We start from the raw sequence: 24,478 nt of genomic DNA, 5'->3' as shown, positions 1-24,478 counted from the left end.
GCGATTGGGATTGACACGTATATACTGATGTGTATAAAATTGATGACTGATTAAAAAAAAAAAAAAAAAGAATTTCAATTATTGTTTTTCCTTTCCCTAAGTTAAATTTAGTTCTGTTTCAAATATAACTGACCAAATTTATAGTCATTTCTGCCTTTGTCACACTTTCAACTCCATCTTTTTTGGTTGGTTTGTTTGTTTAAAGAGATTAAAAATATTTATTTTATATTCTGCATATAATAATTATAAAATTACATGCATAATTACATACATAATAAAATGTACAGTCTGTGCAAAAAAAAAAAAGAATTTGTCCATTTCATCTCAGTTTTTGAGTTTATGGTATATTGTTCATAAAATTCCCTTATTATCCTTTTAATATATGCAGGCTAGGTAATGATGCCCCTTTCCTGATGTCGGTAATTTGTATTTGTATTTGTATTCTGACTTTCTGTCCTGATCAATTGGCCATGGTTTAGCAATTGTACTGATCTTTTCAAAGAACCAGCTTTTAGTTTCATTGATTTCTCTACTGTTTTTCTGTTTCCTATTTCATTGATTTCTGCTTCTTTCTATTTACTTTGGGTTTAATTTGCTCTTATTTTTTGTAGTTTCTTAAGGGAGAGGCTTAGATCACTGAATTTAAATCTTTCTTCTTTTATAATACATATTAATTTCTAGTTTAATTCTGTGCTGATCAGCGAACATACTCTGTATGGTTTTGATTCTTTTAAACTATGACCACTTGTTTTATGCCCCAGAATATAGTTTATCTTGGTGAATTGTTCCATGTGCACTTGAAACAAATGTGTATCCTCTTGCTATTGAGCGGAGTGCTCTACAAACGTCAGTAGGTTGGCTTGGTTGATGGTGCCGTTCAAGTCTTCTCTATCCTTAATGACTCTGAGTTTGTTTTATCAATTACTGAAAGGAGAATGTTAAAATCTCCACTATAATTGTAGGTTGGTCTATTTAGAACAGAAAGGTCTGTTCTATCAGTTTTTGCTTCATATATTTTGAAGCTCTTTCATCAAGTACATACACACTCAGTATTGTTATACCCACTAATATTAACCCTTTTAGCATTATGGAATGTCCCTCTTTATGGTATAGTTTCCTTTATGCTTATTCTATTTAAGGTTTATTGAGTTCCTTGTAGGTGTAGGTTTAGACTTTTCATCAAATTTGGAAAAAATTCAGCCATTATTTCTTCAAATATTTTTTTTGTCCCCCACCCCACCCCTTTTTCAGGACGATACTTACACAAGTGTTAGACCCTTAATATTATCCTACATGTCACTAATAATCTGTTTGTTTGTTTTCTAGTTTTTTTTTCTGAACTTCATCTTGAATAGTTTCTATTACTATTTGTTTAATTCACTGAACTTTTCTTCTATAGTACCTAATCTGTTTGATACCTTCTGCTTTATTTTTCAATTCTGATTATATTTTTCATCCCTAAAAGTTTCACTTGGGTATTTTTTTATATCTTTCTTTTCTCTTCTCATCCTTTCTCAACAGTCCTTCACTGCTTTCAATGTACAATTCGACATCTACTAAGTTCCGATCGTGTGCCAGGCCCCATGGTAGGCCTCAGAGCACTAAGCTGAAGATGGTTTAGTCAGGTTTGCTGATAGTGAAGGGACAAACGGCAGCAATAAAAACATACCACCGTATATTTATGGATCACATTATAGCTTACAAAGTGCTTCCGTACATGGCCTGTCATTTGATTCCTACAACAGAAAGGCCAAGCCTTATTATCCCCAGAAGACAACGAGTGACTTACTTCAGGTAACACAGCTAATCCATGGTAGACTTAACATATTTCAAAGCCCAATGTTCTCTACACGGAGCATTAAATTTTATTCAGAAAAATGCCCCAAATATTTAGTGCACAGTCCCCTTTGGGAACATAATAACTATATAGAATATTAAAATAAATCTCAAGGACATAATTCCATTTATAAATAATTCAAAAATAGAAAATTCTCACGGGATTTTTTTCTTTCCCTAAATACTCAGCCTGTCTCTGGAGAAAGCCAGTCTACGGGACAGGCAGCCTGTTGCATTCCCCTGCTTTGCCACAGGAATGGATCTTTGGCAAGCAGCAGACATGTGAATGTATAGCTGCAGGATAAATATGACCCAAACAGTCCTACAGTACAAAGGAGTCCACTCTCCTTTTATTATGCCATAAAGATGGCATAATAAAAACAATAAAAGCTACTGCTTATTAAGCTATTATGCTCTAGGCTCAGAAATATTAAGTAACTTTACCAAAATTATTCAGCTAGTAAATACCTGTTCAGCTCCATAACCTTCATCCTGCTATCTGGACTACTGGGGAAAACCAAAGACAAGGCAATATATTCTGAATTTTCTCCTAGATGGTTCCACATGGTTACTGAGTCAAAAAGCGAAAGTTCTAACTCTATCTCTGCCATTAATCTTCTGTGAGGCCATCATAAAGTCATTTAACCTTTCTAAACCTCTACCTATATTACAAATATAGAAAACTACTCCATCTATCTCTTGTGAGAATCAATTGAGAGAATAAAATACAGACTCTTTAAATGTATACATAATTTACATTCAGAGAGATTATTCACTTAAACTGCTATCACTGTTATCTCTCAGTGATAGATTTACAAGCGAATTTTTCTTCTCCCTAAGATAGGAAATAAAGAAGGCACAGTGAGAATGTACTTTGTTATTCAATTTTTAAACAAAACAAAACTTCTGCCTCTAGAGAAAACTGATAAAGAGCCATTGTGAAGAAAATGACCTGCTTGGTCATTCTGTGTGGCACAGAACTAGATGGGCTCTCTGACACAAGGCCGGCAATTTTCAGTGCTGGCTGAGCGCTGGCTGTGATTACAGACTGAACATACAAACGTGCTTTCTAAGGCTTTCCTTCTGTTTTGAATGAAGTCTCTGGTTCTACAGGTGCTGATAGTGTAACGTAATACACACCACAGGCATGAAAAGAATGTGGCATAAGTAATGGGCAAACAGGTCATATGGACCTACCATTTCCTAAAACTAGGCATTTGGTTTAAATAAGACCTTTAGTTAAATAAAAATATTTAGAAAAAACTTTAATGAAAAAAATGTGTTCTTTAGTTGCTTAGGTTAAGGAAATAAAGAGAGGGAGACTCTGAGTAAGATTAGGCAGTAATCAATAACATAATGAATAAAATCTAGTGAAGGTACACCTGAAACTAATGTAATATTGTAAGTCAATTACACTTCAGTTTAAAAAAAAAAGAAAAAAAAAAAAGAAAAGAAAATCTAGTGTAGGAATACAATCAGATTTTGTCTAATCAACTAGCTCTAATCGATGGATCTGCCTATCTGGACCAGTATCTTGGTGAAAAGTCTGAGGCTATGTGCAGGCTTAGCAAGAAAGTGCTGGGACAACTTGGCAATGTCTACAATGCAATATTAGCACCAAATCACCACCCTAATCTAGTGAAAGGCAGGGAATAATTTCAACATGTACCTGAGTCTTAGATGCAACCGTTCTCACTCCCAGGAAAATTTGTTAAGCAAAGAGTTGCCAATTTACTTGAGATTTGAAATAAAATCCAAAGCATCATTGAGACATTTTCTTATGTGTCTGGATACCTCCCTGCTTACTATAAAGACTAAAAATAAACAAACCACTTAGTCTTTGGACTTCATGGTTAAAAGAAAAAAAAAGGTTAATGAATTCTATTTTGAAAATTCATTCCCCAAAAAACTCTTGAGAAAAAAAGTGAATCCTTAGCCTAGAAAGTAAACTGCCAGGAAACTTGCTATGGCAGAAGACAATGTCAGTGGTGTAAATGATCTGCATGGTTCCCCCCGACCTTGGAAAAGTTAGACAAGTTCATGCAACCAGCGGTCCTAGTTAGCACCCCATCTTCTGCACTACTGTAACCATCTGCCTGCCTCCTGTTCCTAGTTCAGAAAAGGAATAGGAACCCACATATCTTCAATACCCCTTCTTGCTAGGTTCTGCTGCCTATGTTAAAACCTACATACCATGTCAAAACTACACACTCCAGTACTAGTGTCAATGGGGTCACTTACTCTTATTTGAAAAAAGCATATCCTCAAAGGTAAGAATGGCTAAAAACATTACTTTGTCAGTCAAACAATATACAGGCAAAGAGAAAGATCTAGTCATTCATAAATAAAAAATAACTGATCCAACCCACTTATATTACATTTGAGAATACCAAGGCCCAGAAAGCCGGAAGGTCCTGTCTCTATGTGGAAAGAACACTTCAGGGTTTGAGAATCAGTCTGTAATGATCCACAAAGGGACCCAGAAAAGATTAATAACGCTAGACAGGCTAAAGCAACAGCCTAAAAATTCTTCATTATTTAGTAGTAATGCTTAGTAAGACACCTCCCGGTAGATGATCTGTGCAGGAACTTTTCCTGCAAAACTCATCTGAGCCATGTAATTTAACCAGTGATATAATGAAGACATTATACAGTGTACCAGTGCTTACAGTGCTGGCCTTGTGAGAGCTACAGCAAGGGGTCTGTTCTCCCATCCCTACGTGAGAACACCTAGCAGGGCGTGCTGTCAGAAAGCCAGACTCCAATTCCTGAGACTCTGAATCACTGGCTTTGTGCTACAGACATTCCCTTTTGGAGGCAGCGACTAACAAGTTTAAACACAGTCTGTCCTTTGGAAAGTCATTAGTCAACTGATGCTTGTTCTGCCTTTATCTACGTTAACTAGATATCTTTGGTTAATAGTAAGCTGGCTTTTGCGTGATACAGTTTTTTTTTTTTTTTGGCTGTGTTGGGTCTTCGTTGCTGCGCGCGGGCTTTCTCTAGTTGCGGCTACTTTTCGTTGACGTGCGCAGGCTTCTCATTGCGGTGGCTTCTCTTGTTGCAGAGCACGGGCTCTAGGCACGTGGGCTTCAGTAGTTGCAGCATGCAGGCTCAGTAGTTGTGGCACGGGGACCCTAGAGTGCGTGGGCTCAGTAGTTGCAGCTTGTGGGCTCTAGGGCGTGCAGGCTTCAGTAGTTGTGGCTTGTGGGCTCAGTAGTTGTGGCACACGGGCTTAGTTGCTCCACAGCATGTGGGATCTTCCCGGACCAGGGATCAAACCCGTGTCCCCTGCATTAGCAGGCAGATTCTTAAGCACTGCACCACCAGGGAAGTCCCATAGTTTTTTTTAAAAGGAGAATGTTTTAAAGTTAGAAGACATGTGTCTAAAAAAACTAAATGCTGGATATACTGGTTCCTTTGTTTCTGGTAAACCTGGGACGTTGAGAACTTAAACTTTTTGAAAAATTACACGCACACATTTGGCTTCTCAGAATGCTTTGCCAAGGACCTTATTAGTGCTCACTGGGATGAGTTGTTCAATTGCATCTTGCCTTTCAATTTTTATGGTAATTTAGTTTTTTCTTCCTTGGCCTTCATTCTTGCTTAAAGGCTGTGCCAGCTCATCAACTGCTCAATGTAACTCCTGCTTCCCTGGGGAGCTGACCTTTCAGAGCCCTCTTATTGGATTCCTGCCCTAACAGAGGGAAGTTTTCCCTCCTCTCCCTAGTAAGGTTAACAGTGGGATTTTGAGAAAAATAATTTGGATCTGATTTTGCTTCAGTTTGAATCCTGGGTCAAGAGTCTGCAACTCTGAACAATGAGAACAAATTTATTTGTCCCACCTCCCCCAGTTATTTTAAAATTTATAATTCATCACAGGATAGTCATTATTTATAAAGAAAAACTTTATCTTTTATTTTCCTTTTATAAAATGTAATTTAAAATACATTTATATGGTTCTACAATCAAAAAAATATAAGATGACAAATAATGAAAAGTCTCCCTCCCACTTCTAGTCTACGCTTACCCTGTTCTCTCTCTCTCTCTCACACACACAAATTGGTGGTTACGTTATTAGTTTCATGCATATTCTTCCACAGTTTCTTTACTTAAGTAGTAAGTAAATTAAATGAATGTATATATATATTCTTATTTTTCCCTTTTTATTTTACTCAGAAGGTAGTAAACCATACGCACTGTTTTACACTGTGCTTCTTCATTCAACAATTTATCTTGGAGATCTTTTCATTCAATACACAGAGAGCTTACAATCAAAAAAGCTCTGGGTCAGGAAGGCCAAGAGTCCAGCAGATGAGAGCAGTTTATCAGCGTAGGTTATCAGGAGGCAGGGAGCAGCTGGGCTCATGCCAGCTGTCAGAACAGCAGCCCAGTCTCCACACTGGTGTGCCTCCTCCTCCTCAGAAACACTGTCTCAGCCCCGAAACACGCCCTTCCTAGAGAACCAACCAACTCAGTGGACCCAGCCTACTCGGTTACCACATGACAAAGTGGGCCTGGACAGCAGAAGGGACTCATTCAAAGTCAGACAGTGGTCACAAACAGAACTGGAGTTTGCTGGTCTTTTGCATTCTGGCCCCAAGTCCTCTCCACTGTACCACTTATGTCACAAACTTTTAGGGACGTGTCACTTTCTGCAGAGTAACTTGCAAATTCCTGTGTCTGGCACTAGTCCCAACTTGGAAGGAAGCGGGGTGTGGTGTGGCAGGAAGAAGGAGACACTAGTCGTAGAGTCAGAAAATCTGGGCTCTAGCCCTGGGCCCAGTTTCCTCATCTGTGAAATAAGGGTCTGGAAACACATGCTCTCCAAGGAATCCTCTAAGGGCTCCAAAGTCGTTGACTTCTACCTTCTAACCACGTGGAAGAGTCTGGTCCTTGCGGCTGGGCCTGTGCCCATGCTATTAATTCCACCTGGAACGTACCTTTTGTTTCTCTGCCTCCACATCTTCCAAGGCCCACTCTGACTTCTCCTGATATTTGCCACTCCAGAAAATGCTCCTTGTGAACAAGCCCCTGCCTCAGTCCTTAGAACCTGCTCTTCCCTCGGCCTAGACTACTCCTTCCAAAGAGCCACACAAACTGGTCTCTCAGTCCATTCAGTTCAGTGTCTGCTCAAACGAAGCTTATAAAGATGCTTTCCCTAACCATCTTATCCAAAATAGCACTTCCCCAATCACTCTTCTCCTCGTTTTATCTCTCTTCATAGCTCTTATTACACAATTTATGCTTAGTCTATCTTACCCCATTGGAATGCAAGCTCCTTTGAAGCAAAGACATGTCTTTTTTTTTTTTAACTTAGAACAGCACCTGACACGTAATAAGCACTCAATAAATATTCACTGAATGAAATAGTTATTTGTAAACAATTAAGTAACAACAAAGCCAAGCTTCAGGGACTCCACTTCTAATACTAATCTGAGGTATTTCTCCCATTCAGTAGCTTGTTCTGTATGCACGGAAGTCCTGAACGGGGGAAAAAAACAAGTCAGGGACGCAGCAAGTGGCTTTGGGAGATAGATGTGGTCAGGCAAACAGCAAGAGATCTCCCTGGAGTCAGAGAGACTGGTTTTAGGGAATTCCCTGGCAGTCCAGTGGTTAGGACTCTGTGCTTTCACTGTCGAGGGCACAGGTTCGATCCCTGGTCAGGGAACTAAGATCCCACAAGCCACAGGATGCGGCCAAAAAAAAAGAAAGACTGGTTCTAGTGCTGAACTCAGCCACCGTGTAACCTCAAGCATGTCCTTAACCTCTATATATCAGATAACAACCTACCACACAGGTACACAATGAGGATTAGGGAAAATGATTAATGTGGAAGCATCTTATCAGGCATTGTACAAGGCATCATACCCTATAGGTGAAGTATTACTTGAAGGTCAGAAGTAGACTGAAATTGTTAACATGGGAACAGCTTTATTTAAAGATAAACTGTTGGGACTTCCCTGGTGGCACAAAGTGGTTAAGACTCTGTGCTACCGATGCAGGGGACCCGGGTTCAATCCCTGGTCCGGGAACTAGATCTCACATGCATGCTGTAACTAAGAGTTTACATGCCACAACTAAGGAGCCCGCCTGCTGCAACTAAGACCCAACACAACCAAATAAATAAATAAATAAAAATTAAAAAAAAAAAAAGATAAACTGTCACACCAAAAATGTCCATTCTTTAAAAAAATACATGCACACATATGAATGTTTGCCCACTTATATGTACACATATTTTGAAGGGAAAACCCAAGCCTAAAAGACACACTATGAACCTGACTTACTAGAAAACACTTACCTGAAATCCTGCCACATATTCCACTCTGTAATGTGAACCCTTTTTGCCAGAACTTCAGACAAACAACCCACTGACTACTATGAAACTGAACCTTCCAGTGGAAGAAATCAACCGCAACCTCTCGTAGGATACTATGAGCCTCTAGGATGCGTCAGGGCATCTATGGCTTCCACCCACTGCTTCTGTGCTGGTTAATAGAAGCAAACCATTCAACCACTTCTGTAAGTTGTATCTCTAACAACAACCCCCAGAACAGGTTAGCATTACTTGTTGCAGTTGGTGGATAAGAAAACCAAGCCCTATCTCCTCTAAAAATCCAAGCTTGATATTTAACCCACACCAGTTTCTTCCTAACCTGAATACTTATAGTACTGACTGACGGGCATGCACTTTGCTGCTGGATCTTACACCATCTCTGTAGCATGCCAAATGTCTTTCTTGTGTGGCAAGGACTATGTTGTATTTCTCATATATTCCCCAAAGAACTTAGCACAGGGCTTTCTTACCACAAGGAAGATGCTCAGTAATACTGAATTGACTGAATCTGAAATGAACTTAAAATGAAATTGTAGTAAGCACACAAGGAATTTAGGAAGAAAGGAATTTAGGAACAGAATCAAACTCAGAATTCTTGGAGTTCCTAAGTTCCAAATTTAATTCATAACCTACCAAACAATACTGATTATTCATATCATTTGTATTTTCATTCTGTAAGCAAAGCTCCATGAGATAGGCATTCCCTCTCCAACAAGGAGATGGAATTGACCCACTTCCATTTTCCAACCCACAATGACCCCAACACCTCTCCCACAGAACCGGTAACAATTACGACTCTGATGTTGACAGGTCTGCTCCCCAAGACAACTAAATGGTCCTCAAAGGCAAGAATACCACCTAATTCATCCTTCTTTCTTATCACCTGAGCCTAGTACTGTGAGACACACAATAACACTTAATAACTATTCGAGAATGTTAGAGGGAGAGTATGTCAAGGAGAGAATGTTAAGAAAAAGAGCATGAGATTGTAAGCCTGCCAGCCAGTAGGTCCATCTGTACCCCAATAAATATTTTATAAGAATCATATTAATTAATAATAAGAATAAGGATGAACAAACATTTATGTAAAACCCAAAACACTGATGGGGTTGATCACAAAGCAATGAGTTTAGCCTCCATAATTAGTTTATCATCCCAACTTGAAAGCATTTAGATAAATTCAGTCATTCTTAAAAAACACTGTTCTTTCAAAATAAACCTTTCTTGACCTTTGCTTGGCATTTTCATTGGAAAAAACAAAAAGATTACTCAAATTCCACTCCTCTGCTTAAAAAAAGAAGAAAAGAAGAATAAAAGAGTAAAATCTAAATCTCATCCCAATATAGCTGGCAAAGTCATTTTTTCCACTATGGGTAAACACCTGTAATTATATCGAAGCATTTAAAATTGAAAGTGTGTTAGTGAACTTCAAAATACGCATGAATTTTGCTACAACCTGGCAGATAACTTCTAGTTAAATGATCATCACTCTGGAATGAAGAAATATCTCCTTCAGTCAATGTTTTCAAGTAGCTACAAGCTACTATCAAAGTCTCAAATTAATGAAAATTCCATTTTTGCCGAGTCTGTAGAATACCTAATCACATTAATTCTTCCAACTTTCTCATGTACAGATTGGCCTCAAGATTTGGAATCATCTGTGCTGCCATGGGGTACCTGGTTATTTTACATTACATTCTTACCCCAAAGCTAAAGAGTGAAGGGTGCTTCTGCCAGAGTCAGCTAGAGGAGGCAGAACACTGAAAAGACCATGGCCTCTGCAGTCAGGCTTGGGTTTAAATCCTGACTCTACTACCTGCTGACAGTCTGATGTTGGGCAAGTTATTCAGTCCCTCTGAACCTCTATTTCCACCTTGGTAAATTAGGGTTAATCCAAACTTCCTACAGCTGTCATGGGGACTATATTACATTGTATATATAAAGTGACTAGCACATAATAGGGACTCAATAAATGTTAGTTTCTCTTCCCACTTTTTTCACAGCCACAAAAAACTCATTCAACACCTTTATTTTTAGAGCAACAGCTCTACAGTAGTTTCCTGCTTTGGAGTCATTTTTAGGCCTGCTGATAGCCAGGTCACAGTTCATTAAAACATTTACATATGTTCTTTGCCAGTTTTAAAAGAAAGAGTTCTTGATGAAAAAAACAAAACAGTTTTACAAGCAGTCAGTCTTCTCCTACCTCTGATTCAAGAACAATTTTTAACAGTCTAACTACTTCTAAAAACCTCTTCCTTATTTTGGTCCCCACTGATTTGTGGAACTTGTCGCTGTCATTATAATAAATAATCAATACATTTATTCTGAAGAAACTACTAGCCAGGGGAATCATTAGGAGGAATCTTGGTACCGAAATCCTTGGAAGAATTCTAGATTTCCATTAAGTTTGCAAAATTCTGTGAATTCTAACAAAATGTTACCAATTTTTATCCTATGAATATGTGTTTCAGAGAAAAATTCTTGTCTGGATTTAGTTTGCTACTTTATTCTGGATTTATTTAGCTAAACATTTGCAGAAAATGAGTAAACTATTATATTCATTGCTATTTATATGGTTAAGTCACCACACGGCTAAATATCTCCTGAGGGGAAAAAAACAGCTTGGGATTTAAGCCAGGATGACAATTGTACACCAAAACTGAGAGCTTCTAGAGACACCAAGCGTTTTGTTAGGTTTGAAGAATTCTACTACTTCTGGATTTTTTTTGTTTCTCAAGGATAGTTTGCTACTATTCCTATTTTGTAGTTTAGTAGAAATGTAAAAATTCCCTTCCTCTATCCTTCTGGCACGTAAGAGAAGGACACTAGTTGGCATGCACTATTTTTATGTCGACAGCCAGAGCTATTTTAAGCTATTTTAGTACTATCCAAAAAGGTTAGCATGACATTAGCAAGCTAAAAAGTAAATTCTCAGTCTTTGGTCACTTACTAAGAACATTACTTTTTAACAACCCAACTGTCTATCTCTTGGTCATACAAATAAAAATAAAATTCAAAAACATAAGCCATGAAGCCATAATTAGAAAGTCCTACCTTTTGCGCATCTCCCGTAAAATATGCAATGGCTAAGGTGGGCAGAATCATGAACAGTGCATTGTAATAGAGCAGACCATATTTTCCCAGCTCCTAGGAGAGTAAAAAATTAGGTGTTTCATTTGGTTCCGGTAGACAGAGAGAGACAACCCTGTACAGAGTGCCACCCCCCATTACAAACACACACCCCTCCCCCACAACATACACAGCAAATTAGTCAAGTCAGAAGTCTTGCAAACATTAAGAAATAACCTAAGCTTTCAAAAAAAAATGCAAACTTACAAGATTTCAAGTTTATTTGAAATAAATTCCTTGAGTGCTTAAGATCAGAGAAATAAAAATGACATCAACTGGCTGCCTCAAAACAGCAAGGAGAAAAGAGGTTATTTTGAACACAAACATACATCTCTATAGAAACACGTCCTTGGAGCCCTTCCCTTTCCAGACCAGAATAAAAGTCACCAAGTTAGTCTTGGGCTTTTCAGAACTATAACAGAGTGCAATTTAACAGACACAAAGACTCACATCTAGACCAACACAGACAGACATGACTTCCCAGTAAAGTATTTCTCAAAATGTATACGGGAAGTACAATGAAGATTAAGAAGAAAAAAAAAAAAAAGAAAAAGAAAAAGAAAAAGGAAAAGGAAAAGAAAAAGAAAAAGGAAAAAAAAGAAAAGAAAAGAAAGAAAGAAAAAAAAAAGAAAGAAAATTAAGATTACCCTACAGGGACTTCCCTGGTGGTCCAGTGGTTAAGAATCCACCTTCCAATGCAGGGGACGCGGGTTCGATCCCCGGTCGGAGAACTGGGATCCCACATGCCGTGGGGCAGCTAAGCCCTCACACCGCAACTACTGAGCCTGTGCGCCATAACTAGAGAGCTCACGTGCTGCAACTACAGAGCCCACATGCTCTGGAGCCTGCGCACCACAACTAGAGAGCCGATGCGTTGTGACTACTGAGACTGTGTGCTCTGGAGACCACACACCACAACTAGAGAGAAGCCCGCGCACCACAACAAAGAGCCCGAGCGCCACAGCAAAAGATCCGGCGTATCACAACTAAGACCCGACACAGCCAAAAATAAATAAATAAAATAAACATTAAAAAAAAAAAGATTACCCTACAATTCCCAAAATATGGTATGAATAGTTGTGCCCTCAGCTACTGGGGAGCAACAAAAGACCACACACATCTTCAAACACAGGGAGTCTATGAGAACTGTGGGTCCACCTTTGATTCACAGAATTCTGGGACATTCAGCAGGAAGCAGTCACCTAAAAAAGCAGGCCTGAGTTTGGAGGGTAAAGAGGGGGATAAAGGAATAGCGAGGATAGGGGCATAATATCTGCCTAACTTCTGTGACTGAAAGATCACCAAGTGATATGAAAAGTCAAACTACCTTCTCAAAAGCAGCTTTTTTTAAAAATTTTTATTTTATATTGGAGTAGAGTTGATTAACAATGTTGTGTTAGTTTCAGGTGTACAGCAAGGTGATTCAGTTATACATGTACATGTATCTATTCTTTTTTATGTATCTATTTAGGTTATTACAGAATACTGAGCAGAGTTCCCTGTGCTATATCAAAAGCAGCTTTGAAAAACTGGAAACAAATAGCCAACAATAGAAAACTAGTTGATTAGACTATGATACAACCATACAATGAAATATTATGCAGCCACTAAAAATGTTTAATACTGATTGATGAGGAAAGTGTTCATGAAACAGTGCTAAATGAAAAATACAGGTTAGAAAACATTATATATCATCACTCTTTTAAGTTTTTCTCATAGTTAAGTGTGTACATGCACACATACACACAAACACACATTCTTACAAAAGGGTACCTACCAAAACAGTGCTTCTCACTCAACGGTGGAATTAAGAAAGATTTATATTTTCTTCCTCTTGCTTATCTATGTTTTCTACTAATTCTATTATAAATACATGTTATTTGTGTGATTTCTTTTGAGTTAAAAATGTTTTAAATTCAGTAGCTGCATTCAGATCTGAAATGCAGCACTAAGTCTTTAAGTCATGTGATTCATGCTCAAAGGACGATGATTATAAGCAGTTCTGAAATGATAGGTAATAAAACTCCTGATTAAAAGCATCTCATTGTGGCCCTACTGCCTGCTGGATAAACCAAATAACTGATTGCTTATGGCCACCACAGCATCAATGAAAAGGTGTGCCTGATTTCTAAGGCAGCAAGAAAAAAGCCACAGTAGGACAAAACAACCTTTAACATCAGGTGCTCCAACAGCAAGAGACATGAGTGTTATCCAGGAAGTAGAGGATGCCTACACACACACACACCATCCAGACAGCTGACAAACTGTTGTTTTTCTTTTCACTTGTTAACTGTTTTAAATATCTTTCCCCCTGTTTTCTTAAACAGAGTACATTGACTACAATTTAATTTAGGGCATCATCATTAACATGCATTATTGTATTGTGTTTTTATATGGTGTTGTCCATCTTAGAGTAGTTTCATCTGACTTTCATAGTTTTCCTGTTTCTCTTGTTATTAGCTGAGCTTTTATATTGCTGATAAGCCTCTGCGTCCAGATAGGATTGTTGCTCCTAATCCATGAACTGTGAAAAGCAGATCAATATGCTTAAAAGTTCTAATACAAGTAAGCCATAAGTCATTTCTGAGTGAGGAACTAACAGGCTCCCCTGGGAATAAAATACTCAGAAACCCTCTTTTCTTTTTTTCTAGGTTCTAGGATGTACTCTAGATTGTGCTATCCAATATAGTAACCACTGGCCAAATGCAGCTATTTCAATTTAATTATAATTACATTAAACTACCAGTTCAGTTCCTCAGTTGTGCCGTCACTTATCAAGTGTTCAACAGCTACGTGTGGCTAGTGGCTACCATTAATGGTCAGCAGAGATAACAGATTTCCATCATCATAGAACTGTACTCGACAGTACTGTTTTAGACAGCTGAGGCTACTGGAGAAATGAAATGTTATTATTACTACATATTTCCAAAGCAGCAAAAAACCAGAGTAAAACTAAATCTCTAACTGTTCCCTTTTCTCTAGCTATTGCACAAAGATTAAGTTTTTTAATAGTAGCTTCCATTAAAATGCAATCATCATACAGAGTCAAGGCAAATAAACGGAGAAGAAGACATAAAGGGTATATTCAAAGAAAATTTGCTGGAACTAGATCTATACTGCCCCTAGTTCTTCCAGGTTATTCAAAATAAACATTCTAGATTATTCAAAATAATGAAAACTACTGGGATGGCCATATATTCTACGGTTCTTTCTGAAGAAGGCAAAGCCACCCGCCAAGATGATACAAACTCTATACTAATACTACTATCAAGCAGGTAGGGCATTTGTATTTATGATCTGAACCCCAAAAAAGGACCTGAAGTAGTTTCAGAAATACTGTACATATAATAGAGCCAACTAAAAACTAAGCGGATATGGTCATCTGACTGATGAGAACACAGGGGTAGGAAAATAAGATAAAGCTATGGTCAAGTTATAAGACTTAAATATGAGATGAAAATACACCAGCTGCTTAGGAAAAACTATGATGGTATCTATGATAACAATCTCATGTGAGTCTTCATATAGGATCCATTATAATAGAAAGGACAACTCCTTCAATAACAACCCTATGATATATAAAGCTGAGTTCCATGTAGCTTCTCCTTACAATAATGCAATCTTATACCACAATGTAGTACAAGTAATATGGCTTGAGTGCTCAGCTTTCTGATGGTCTGGCTTGACCTCAAAATAAAATTTGGTGTGTTTATATTCAACGTATATATTAGACAAATAAAAATATCTTTAAAGCCTTCACGTGCATGCTACAGTTGAAGGAAAAGAGCGGGGTATATTAAGTTCAGGTGTATGAGATCTAGGCCAGGAAACTTGGTATTGCCCCTGAAAGAGAGAGATTCTAATACTGCCTACGTTTCCCATTACAGTTGGCCCTCCATATCCATGGGCTCTGCATCTGAGGATTCAACCAACAGTGGATGGAAAATATTCGGAAAAAAAAAATTAAAATTCCAGAAAGTTCCAAAAAGCAAATCTTGAATTTGCCACGCAGGCAACTGTTTACACAGCATTTACACTGTACTTACAACTATTTACATAGCATTTATATTGTATTAGGTATTATAAGTAATCTAGAAATGACTTAAAGTATATGGGAGGATGTGCATAGGTTACATGTAAATACTGCTCCATTTATATAAGGGACTTGAGCATCCGAGGATTTTGTTAATCTCGGGGGTTCCTAGAACCAATCCCCCACGGATATTGAGGGACTACTATATTTGTAGGACAAATATGCAAAGTCCATTCTTGTTCTGCAGCCACTTCCAACTCACTTCTGAAATCTGCTCAAGAGCTTCCAGATACTTCTTTCTTGTCCAGGTCCCTCACCAAGTCCTCTAGAACACAGCCATGAACGTTTATGACACTTTTCTCTAATGAACACCCCTTACTTACATCACTATCCCTCTCAAAGTCAATATTCACCCAGTCCCTTCCAGAAAAGCCAACAGTAAAATCTAATTGCTAATTAGAAAATAAAGTTTATTACGTGAGCACCAAGGTACAGGCATTTCCCATCTTTCATAAGTATTTTTCCTTATTCCCCACTTTATCCCCTGATGAGTTGACATGACCAATCCCAACATCAGTAAACATCTCTTAAAGAAGCGTGAGACTGCTACCTACTTTTGAATCTAATTTTTGTTTTACGTAGGCACCATTTGCTGCTGTCAGGACATCATTTATCAGAATAAAAACATATCCTTCCAGATCGAATGCCAAGTCAGAGCTGCAAAACATAAGTAACACTTTAATAACAACTAACATTTAAAGAACATGCATTAAATTTTAAATAAGTCTGAACTACAATATTTCTAAGAACATATGCTTATCTAGGTAAGTGAATATTAGGCATTTTATCAGCTACTAGTGTTTCTTGGTTCCTGGTTAGAGTTTGCAATTTCATAATCAGTAAGGGGGTCTTCAGAAATGAGAAGCACTAACACTTAAACACAAAATCATTAGCAATAATCAACCACATCAGTTAATAGCACACTGCTCTGAATTCAAAGTCAGACAACAAGAAAGAACCAACCAAATTCACCATTACAATATATCTGAAGCAAGCAGAAGGCATCAGAGCTCAATTTCACAGATAAGGAAAACAAAAGGAGAATGAAGTTGTTAACACATCATTTTTCAAAGGTTCACACAAAAGGTAGGGCTGTCTTGCACAGGTGGTTGGGCCACTGGGTGGAATTTCTGAAGTGTGGATGGTGGTTAGTTCTGAGATCAGGCTACATCAGTGTCTAAGCACATAGTGGGAACTCAAATACTTAAAATAATTGCCTAATGAGCCTACTAGATGTAACTAGTGGGATTAGGGAAACTGAAGTTTCCTGGTGTTTAGCAGAGCACCAGGCACAAGACCTTAGTAAACTGAACAGAATAAATGAAAATCTAAGTAAACCTTCAGCATACTTTAGCACCCTAGCTAAAACAGGGGCCCCGCATTCTGTGATTCTGCAAAGGTGCTATCTATTTGTAGCTAAACTACTACATGGGACAGACTTCGGAGGAGCTCTATGCCACTGCAATTTCGGGCAGAACTACCTAATGACCCACCCCTCTTCCAAGCAGCCTGACAACCCTCTAACTCCAGACTCTCTTCCTCCAAATTTTTTTCCCAAGTAAAAGGTTCTACCAGATAGCAATCTGCCTCAGAAACTTTTTGCAGGCCAGAGTTAGCCCTGAGAAACTCCTGTCGTTTTGCTCTATTTTAGATAGCACCAGCTTCAATGAAATGCTTCAAAGATTAGTAGGGCACCTTTAAAAAGAAAGGTAGGAGGCTCGTATAGAATTTTTCTCCAAGGAGGAAGGTTACCTAGAGGGAAAAGCAGTCAGCTATATAACGAAATTCTAGTAACTAACTACTCTATTTTTTTTTTTTTTTTGAATGAAATTTCACTTTGAGAGTTAGGGTGGAGTAGAATTGACTTATAGTACTTTCCCCCCACCTACACTACAGGGATATGATGAAGGTAAATGAGCCAATTCAAGAAGCACACTGGAACTCCCAGATGGAAAATACAAAGTCAGGCAGAATTTGCGGCATTAGCAAACCCACACATGCATGGTCTGGGCTGAGTAAAATGTTGTAGAAGGCTTCCACTCATCATTTCAATTTTCTGAGTCTTTGGGTATACATTTTCCCCATTCACTTTAAAATTAAAACTTAAGAACAATGGAAAAAAGCTTTAATAGAATACCTAAGTTACGGCATTTGTGATACCTTAGGTGAAACCAAATAAAGCAATTCTATTATTTATTTCCCATAAGGCAAATAATTTATTATCATTTGCCTTCTCTGAGACACTATTTTCTTTAGCAGCATGCAAAGGAAAAGAACGTCATGTGGTTTATAAAAGCACGCAGGCTCTGGAGTCAGGCACAGATTCAAATTCCAGCTCTGCCATTTACCAGCTGTGTGACCTTGAGCAAGCTACTGAACTTAGATTTTAGTTTTCTCAACATAAATAGGAAAATTATACCCATACCTTTCAGAGTGGTTGTGAAAAATACATAAATAATATGTGTAAAAATACCAAACATATTGTATGGCACATGGTATATGCTCAATAAATAGAAGATAGCATAATAAACTCTAATTTAACCTTTCGAATGAATGAATGAATGAACTTTTAGAATGAATTTAACTTTTAAGAATCCCAAGAATCTGATTTTGCTAGCCTTAATCTTCATACAGCCAAAAAGATTTAACTTTTAAAAGTCTTTTACTTTTCAAAAACATGATTCTTATTTAGCCTATAAAAAAATCTCTTTATTGGTAATTGATCATTTATTATCAATAATTATTGATAAATTCTAATGTACTCTCATAGATTTTATATAGGCCCACATCTTACCTGGCAGCTACAAAGGCTCCAATAATCATTGCAAATACAGTCATCTTAATACCCCAAGAAAAAGTCTTCCTACAAAATAAAATAATTAAAAAATACATACATGTGGCTTTAGTTATTTACAAAGACTCGTTTTGCAACATAGGCAAAAAAAATATATGTTTTCTTTAAAAAAGTTGCAAACAAATGATTCCAAGGAACTGGATATTTAAAAGAACCCCTCTGATGAAGCAAAAACTTACTTTCTTATATAAGTAAGTATACTTATTTTTTCTTACTTTTATCATTTGTTATTATTATTATTGAGTTTGAATTTTTGCTAATCAGATTTCTTTAAGTTGAAAATGGTCACACACATTTGTAGTAAAAGTAGCCAAGACATGAACACTATTTAAAGCCTATACTGATCTTCTGACCCAGCTTCACCCAGTGGCATCAGTAGGTATAGGAATTCTTGAAAGTATATCTCATGTTCAGACAGGCTTCCATAAGGAAGCCATAAACTATCAACTCCTACAGCAAAGGGAGAAAGTTGCTTAAACTTCTCAAAAGATAAAGTAGAAACAACACAAATAATTGTAATATCTTACATATGCTGGGCACCTTTTCAGGGTGATTAAAGTTGGTTAAAGTCTAGACATATTAGAAATTTAACTCACTTGAGTAAAACTCCTTCAGCAAACATTGTAAACAGGATGGAGAACCTTCTCAGAACTGTAAACATTGGCAAGCTGCAGGAAAAAAACAAAGATATTTAGGTAAAATAAAATTTGATTCTCCAAAATTAGTATTTTAGAATAATGCTAATCTCTTCCTTCCATTATGGAAATTCCATGCTGATTAATCTGTGACTAAATTAAATCCTTATTTCTCTCTAGAAAGTATTTGAAAGCCTGAAAGGGTTGCTTTTATAAAACTACCAGAAGTGAAAAACACCAAACTAATTATAAAATGGTAGAAAACATACATCTATTAACAAAGACTGATAACGGACACTTTTAATTTTACCCTGCTTATTATGTTAAACACCCTGAACAGTAATCATGTTAGTCTTTAAGAGAAAAGACCTCTTCTTTCTTTTCTAGACTGACCTCCCTTCCTACCCCTAACCTTCAAATAACATCGGTGATAATCTTACCCCATAAAACATTCCTTGATTGCCCTTTTGTGGAAGTAATCCTGTCTTTCTCTAAATTCCTAGAGCATTCTGCTCGCACTTATCAAACATACAGCCTCTTGCAACATAATTATTTCTGAATCTATCTCATCTCACCCCAAAGTGCCTTATACTTAACTGGCAATCAAAGATAGGGTGTGAATAGATGGATAGATGGATGACAATGGATGAAAAAGAGCAAACTCTATATACAAGCAGCACTTTGCAGCAGGTCTGCATTTCTTTCCAAGTGGGTAATGAGATGTAAAAGGATGCCCCACCCATGATAAATCTGACTTCCATGGACCCTTCCCCAGAAATACCATCGTGGTCATTCTGTCAAGTTTCTTGGGTCTGAGGAAATGAAAAAAGCTTGGTCTCTACCCTCAGAGATCTCTCCATTCTGTTTTACAATCACCCATTATGCCAGAGGTTTAGCTCACGTGACAGTGGTGAAGCCATGGGTTTCTGTTAAATGGTTTCCCTAAGTGTATACTTTTAACATCACATATACCTGATACATACACTCTTTAAGTGGAAAAGACAAGAATTGGGAAGTTAGAGGATAATAAGTGTTGTCATGGAGTAGAGACCTACTGCTTCTTTCTAAAAGTGAAAATGCTGCCTCTACAATCATATGGCCATGTGTAAAATGTTAATCATATTTGTATCAGGGTTCCATCTGATGCTATTTTAACTACCTCATGTTAAAAGAAAAACTACAGGGCTTCCCTGGTGGCACAGTGGTTGAGAGTCTGCCTGCTAATGCGGGGGACACGGGTTCGAGCCCTGGTCTGGGAAGATCTCACATGCCGCGGAGCAACTAGGCCTGTGAGCCACAACTACTGAGCCTGAGCGTCTGGAGCCTGTGCTCCGCAACAAGGGAGGCCGCGACAGTGAAGAGGCCCGCACACCGCGATGAAGAGTGGCCCCCGCTCGCCGCAACTAGAGAAAGCCCTCGCACAGAAACGAAGACCCAACACAGCCAAAAATAAATATAAAAATAATAAATAAATAAAAGATTACTATTAAAAAAAAAAAGAAAAACTACAAAAGTTCTCATATCCACCATCTAATTTTACTTGTGGAATTTGCCTAAAATTTACTATTTATGAATTGTACTAACGAATTGAAATCTCAGAAGCCTAACATATATCCTTCACTATTATAGGTCTGGAAAGATAATGAAAATCTCCCATCACAGTATTTTATAACATTTTAAGACTTCTATCATCAAAGTGAAGGGGAAAAAAAAACCCCAAACAAACAAAAAACTCCTTTCTCTTCAAACTTAAGAGATTTTCTGGTCCTTTCATTTTTCCAGAATCAGTAACAATGTGTTAAACATTTGACATTTTCAAGTACAATTTTAAGAACACATTATATTAACCTCACTAGTAAAATAAAGTTATCCATACTTCAGTTTCTTTGTGCTGAACAGTCCCGTGATTTGGTTCCCAAAATATAGTAGAGGTAGTGGAAACGTCTAGAAAATTTAAAAAGGGATAACAAAACTCAATAATAAAGACAGCTAAAACAAGGTCCTTTTCAAACAGAAACAGTTTTGTTTATATGATCAAATTCTTTCTACTTAAAACACAAGATTAGTTCTCACACACAATTTTGGCCCCCATGAAGCACCCAAACAACATTACTCCTGGATAAATAGCTCTCTGCAGAAAGAATGGAGGGGAAAAAAGAAACACAAATATGAATATGATCAAACCATATGGGACAACAACATCTTTCTTTACAATATGATAATGTAGAGCCCATTGTTCTGATGTCAGCAGAAAAAGGAAAGGCATTTCATCTTCAGGTGGAGTCAAGCAGAGGCAGATCGAAGAATAAGAAAATAAACCCAAAGAATAATGAATGCAGGATACACTGGCTAGATTAGATGGATGTAGAAAATGCAAAATGATTGTAATCCCAGCAAGTGTTCAATAATTAAAACAGAACACAAGATCTAGGGGCATTTTTTCTTAACTTTAAAGAGACTGTGGGACTTTTTAAAAACACGTATTAATACATTTATTCTTTGCCTTCATTATACCCACTCTGGATTGGGCAATTTCAAGGCTGCAATTTTTAAATATTTAAGGCACTGATGAAAAATATATATAGTGACTTCTTTTCAGAACATAAAGTATTACTTTTTTTGTTTTCTTTTTTACCTTTCGAGGTACATTTCTGTCAAAGTCAGGAAACTTGACTACTCTGAGTGCCTTTCCAACCCAGAGTACTGCCACTGTGGTCACCATCTGTAAACAGAGAACACAGATTCACTGTTCTACATATAAAGACACATTCAGACGTTCTAACGACACAAACCACGTAATGCTGAAGATTCCAACTAACCTGGCCAAGTCCAACACATAGTGAGGAGGGAAATCTACAAAAATGGTAGAGAAAACAAAAAAAACACAGGGTCAGAAAAATCCGAGCTCGGTGAATTCAATTTGCACATCAGCAACCTTACAATGCATTTTGATACAAAACACACCAACGTCTACCCCTCATCCAAATGACAATCTGAGAAAAACCCCTGCCGGTTGTCAGGCAACACCGCTGATTTTGTAGCCTCGGGCTGCCACTTGTCTCATCTTGTCCGATTCTACAATTTCAGTCGGCTGCCTGTAACGGATTTTTCTTGGAAGTGAAGACATACATCTCTTGAACAGTTTCACACATATAAAAAATAAAATGCTTCTGCCTCGGGGTCCCAGTGGCAGCATCACAATCATCTTAAATGGGCTTGAGGATGCGTAGGTCCCCAGAGGCTGTCAGCGAAGTCGGAAAACCCTGAAGCCCCGGACCCTAGCCCAGGCTGCGGGGAAGGCCGGGCATCCCTCTCCCGGCTCCCAGCCTGGCATGCACAGGAGTCAAAAAAGTCACGAAGCAACTCCGCTCCGTCTCTCCGAAGGGCAGGGTTTCCAGGGCGCTGCACGGCGGGCAGGGCAGGCGCTTTCCGAACGCGGCCCCGAACGCTCGCCCGGCAGTCCCGAGCTCGGCGCCGGGAACGGGACCCCCACTCTGGGCCGGCGCGCAAGCCGGCTCCGCCGCTCCGGCCGCGTATCAGCCGCCCGCCCGCCCTTCCTCCCCGGCTCCCGCCCAACTTTGTTCAGCTCCAACTTTGCAGGCAAAGTCCAGGGAGCCGGCGCCCAGCCGCCGCCGCCGCCCGCTCCTCTCCGCGGCCTGGGTCGCCGCCGCCTCGGCCCTACCTGTAGTTGGTGAGCACGCTCTTGTTGACCACCACGATGAGGAAGGAGCTCACGCCGTAAAAGCCAGCGGCCAGCAGTTTCAGGAACACGGTCAGCGTTTCGGCCGACGCCATCCCCAGCTCCTCCTCATGTCTGTGTGTGGAGGATTTCGCGGGGGCTTCTCCTTTAACCCGGGCCTGCTGACGTCTATGAACTTCCGCCATGGCTGCGGCGGTGGCGGCGGCGGCGGCGGCGGCGGCCTGCGAGGGGAGCGGCGGGCGGCGGGGCCGAGCAGCGCGGGGGTCTGAGGCGGCAGCTCGCGGGGACTCGTGGGTCCGGGGCCGGTGTAGTGAGCCGGCTGCGGCCGCCGCCTCAGCTCCCCGCGCGGCCGCCGCCCACGCCCGCCCAGGGGCAGGGACGCTGTGGTTCACACGCCCGGGGACTTTGGTCGGGCATTGTGCAACGCGAAGTCAGAGGGGAGGGGCCGCGCCTGGCTCAGCCTGGGCAGGGCTCGGAGAGGGCCCGGAGAAGGGGCAGTGGCGACCCTTAGTCCCGGAAAGAGGCAGAAGAACCTTAGGGGGAACCACTCGAGGACACCAGGACGCCTAGCAGCACAACACACTAGCGGAAGGAAACGACCGGATAGCGCCTGCGCGCAAGCCCGCTCCGGGTGTCTCGGGGGCCGCGTACCTGGGATGCAGAGGCTGGCGGCTGGGGGGCTGAGAGCCGTATTTTCCAGATAACTGCCGCAACCAAAATACAGACCCGCCTCCAATCGGTAACAGGTGGCTGGCTGAGTAGTTAACAATGTGCGTGGGTCTAGCCTCACTCGAACGCTATTTTGGTCTCTCTTGCAGAGGGCCGAAGCCCTTAAAAAGTATCAGATGTGGATCAAGAGTAAACATTTAACTGTTCAATATTTCAGTCTGCGTTGCCTCAGATTTCTTACGGTTTCTGAATCCAGAAAACACCATACAATACTGTCTTTGAGATTGTACTGCCATATCCAAAAAGTAGCAAGATAATAAAGTGGCTTGGGGGTAGGTGAAAGAGTAAGGTGTTAGGAGCTGAGTTCCAATTCTGGGTTTCCTAGAAATGCCCCCTCATTAGCTGTGTGCCCTTGGGTCAGTTAGTTGAACTCTCTGAGCCTACATCTCCTCATCTCTGGATATAAAGCTGGTTTTCAGTAAACAGTAGACATTGTTATATAAGAGAAACAAATCATTATTACCAGCTTAAACAAAGAAATGACATATCTAATTTTAATGTCAAGACAGAAAAATAACTTTGAATTATTTATCTAAATATTTTGTCCATATCTTTAAAACATTTTTCCATATTTTAAAATTATGGTAAAATATACATAACACAAAATTTACCATCTTTACCTGGTTTTTATTATGGTGAAATATGCATAATATAAAATTTATTATTTCAACACTTTTTAAGTGTACAATTCAGTGGTGTTAAGTACATTCATATTGTTGTGCAACTCTTAACCACTACCCTTCTCTAGAGCTTTCATGTCATCTCAAACTGACATTATGAAACCACTAAACAATAATTCCCCATTCCTCCTTCCCTCCATCCTCTAGTAACCGCTATTCTACTTTCTGTCTCTATAAATTTGACTATTCTAGGTATCTCAAATAAGTAGAATCATACAGTATTTGTCCTTTTGTGTCTGACTTATTTCATTTAGCATAATATTTTCAAGGTTCATCCACATGTAGCATGTGTCAGAATTTCCTTCCTTTTCAAGGCTAGATAATATTCCATTGTATGTATATCTTTTGATTTATATATTTTATTTATCCTGGGGACACTTGTGTTCTTTGACTGCTCCTTAGGAAAAACTGGCACACAGGATGAAATTCTTAACACAGTCCACAAGGCCTTAGGTGACATGGCTCCTGCTGTCCTTACATTTTCC

The 24,478-nt window shown here is 39.1% G+C and overlaps 1 protein-coding gene across 1 annotated transcript in view; it reads right to left on the bottom strand.

Annotated features, from left to right (window-relative positions):
- The window catches only part of SLC35D1 (solute carrier family 35 member D1), a 59,135-nt gene extending 36,366 nt beyond the window's left edge, over window positions 1–22,769 (bottom strand). The window contains exons 1-8 of the mRNA XM_061186468.1: window positions 22,567–22,769; window positions 21,704–21,737; window positions 21,520–21,606; window positions 20,761–20,828; window positions 18,846–18,917; window positions 18,190–18,258; window positions 15,950–16,052; window positions 11,228–11,320 (exon numbers count right to left, since the gene is read on the bottom strand). Coding sequence (XP_061042451.1) covers window positions 11,228–11,320; window positions 15,950–16,052; window positions 18,190–18,258; window positions 18,846–18,917; window positions 20,761–20,828; window positions 21,520–21,606; window positions 21,704–21,737; window positions 22,567–22,769 — 729 coding nt within the window. The remainder of the gene's footprint in view (window positions 1–11,227; window positions 11,321–15,949; window positions 16,053–18,189; window positions 18,259–18,845; window positions 18,918–20,760; window positions 20,829–21,519; window positions 21,607–21,703; window positions 21,738–22,566) is intronic.
- Between the last annotated feature and the right edge of the window lie 1,709 nt (window positions 22,770–24,478).

This window comes from Eubalaena glacialis, chromosome 3 (assembly GCF_028564815.1).
Source record: "Eubalaena glacialis isolate mEubGla1 chromosome 3, mEubGla1.1.hap2.+ XY, whole genome shotgun sequence".
Lineage (NCBI taxonomy): Eukaryota > Metazoa > Chordata > Mammalia > Artiodactyla > Balaenidae > Eubalaena > Eubalaena glacialis.
This window is presented reverse-complemented; position numbering and strand designations above follow the sequence as displayed.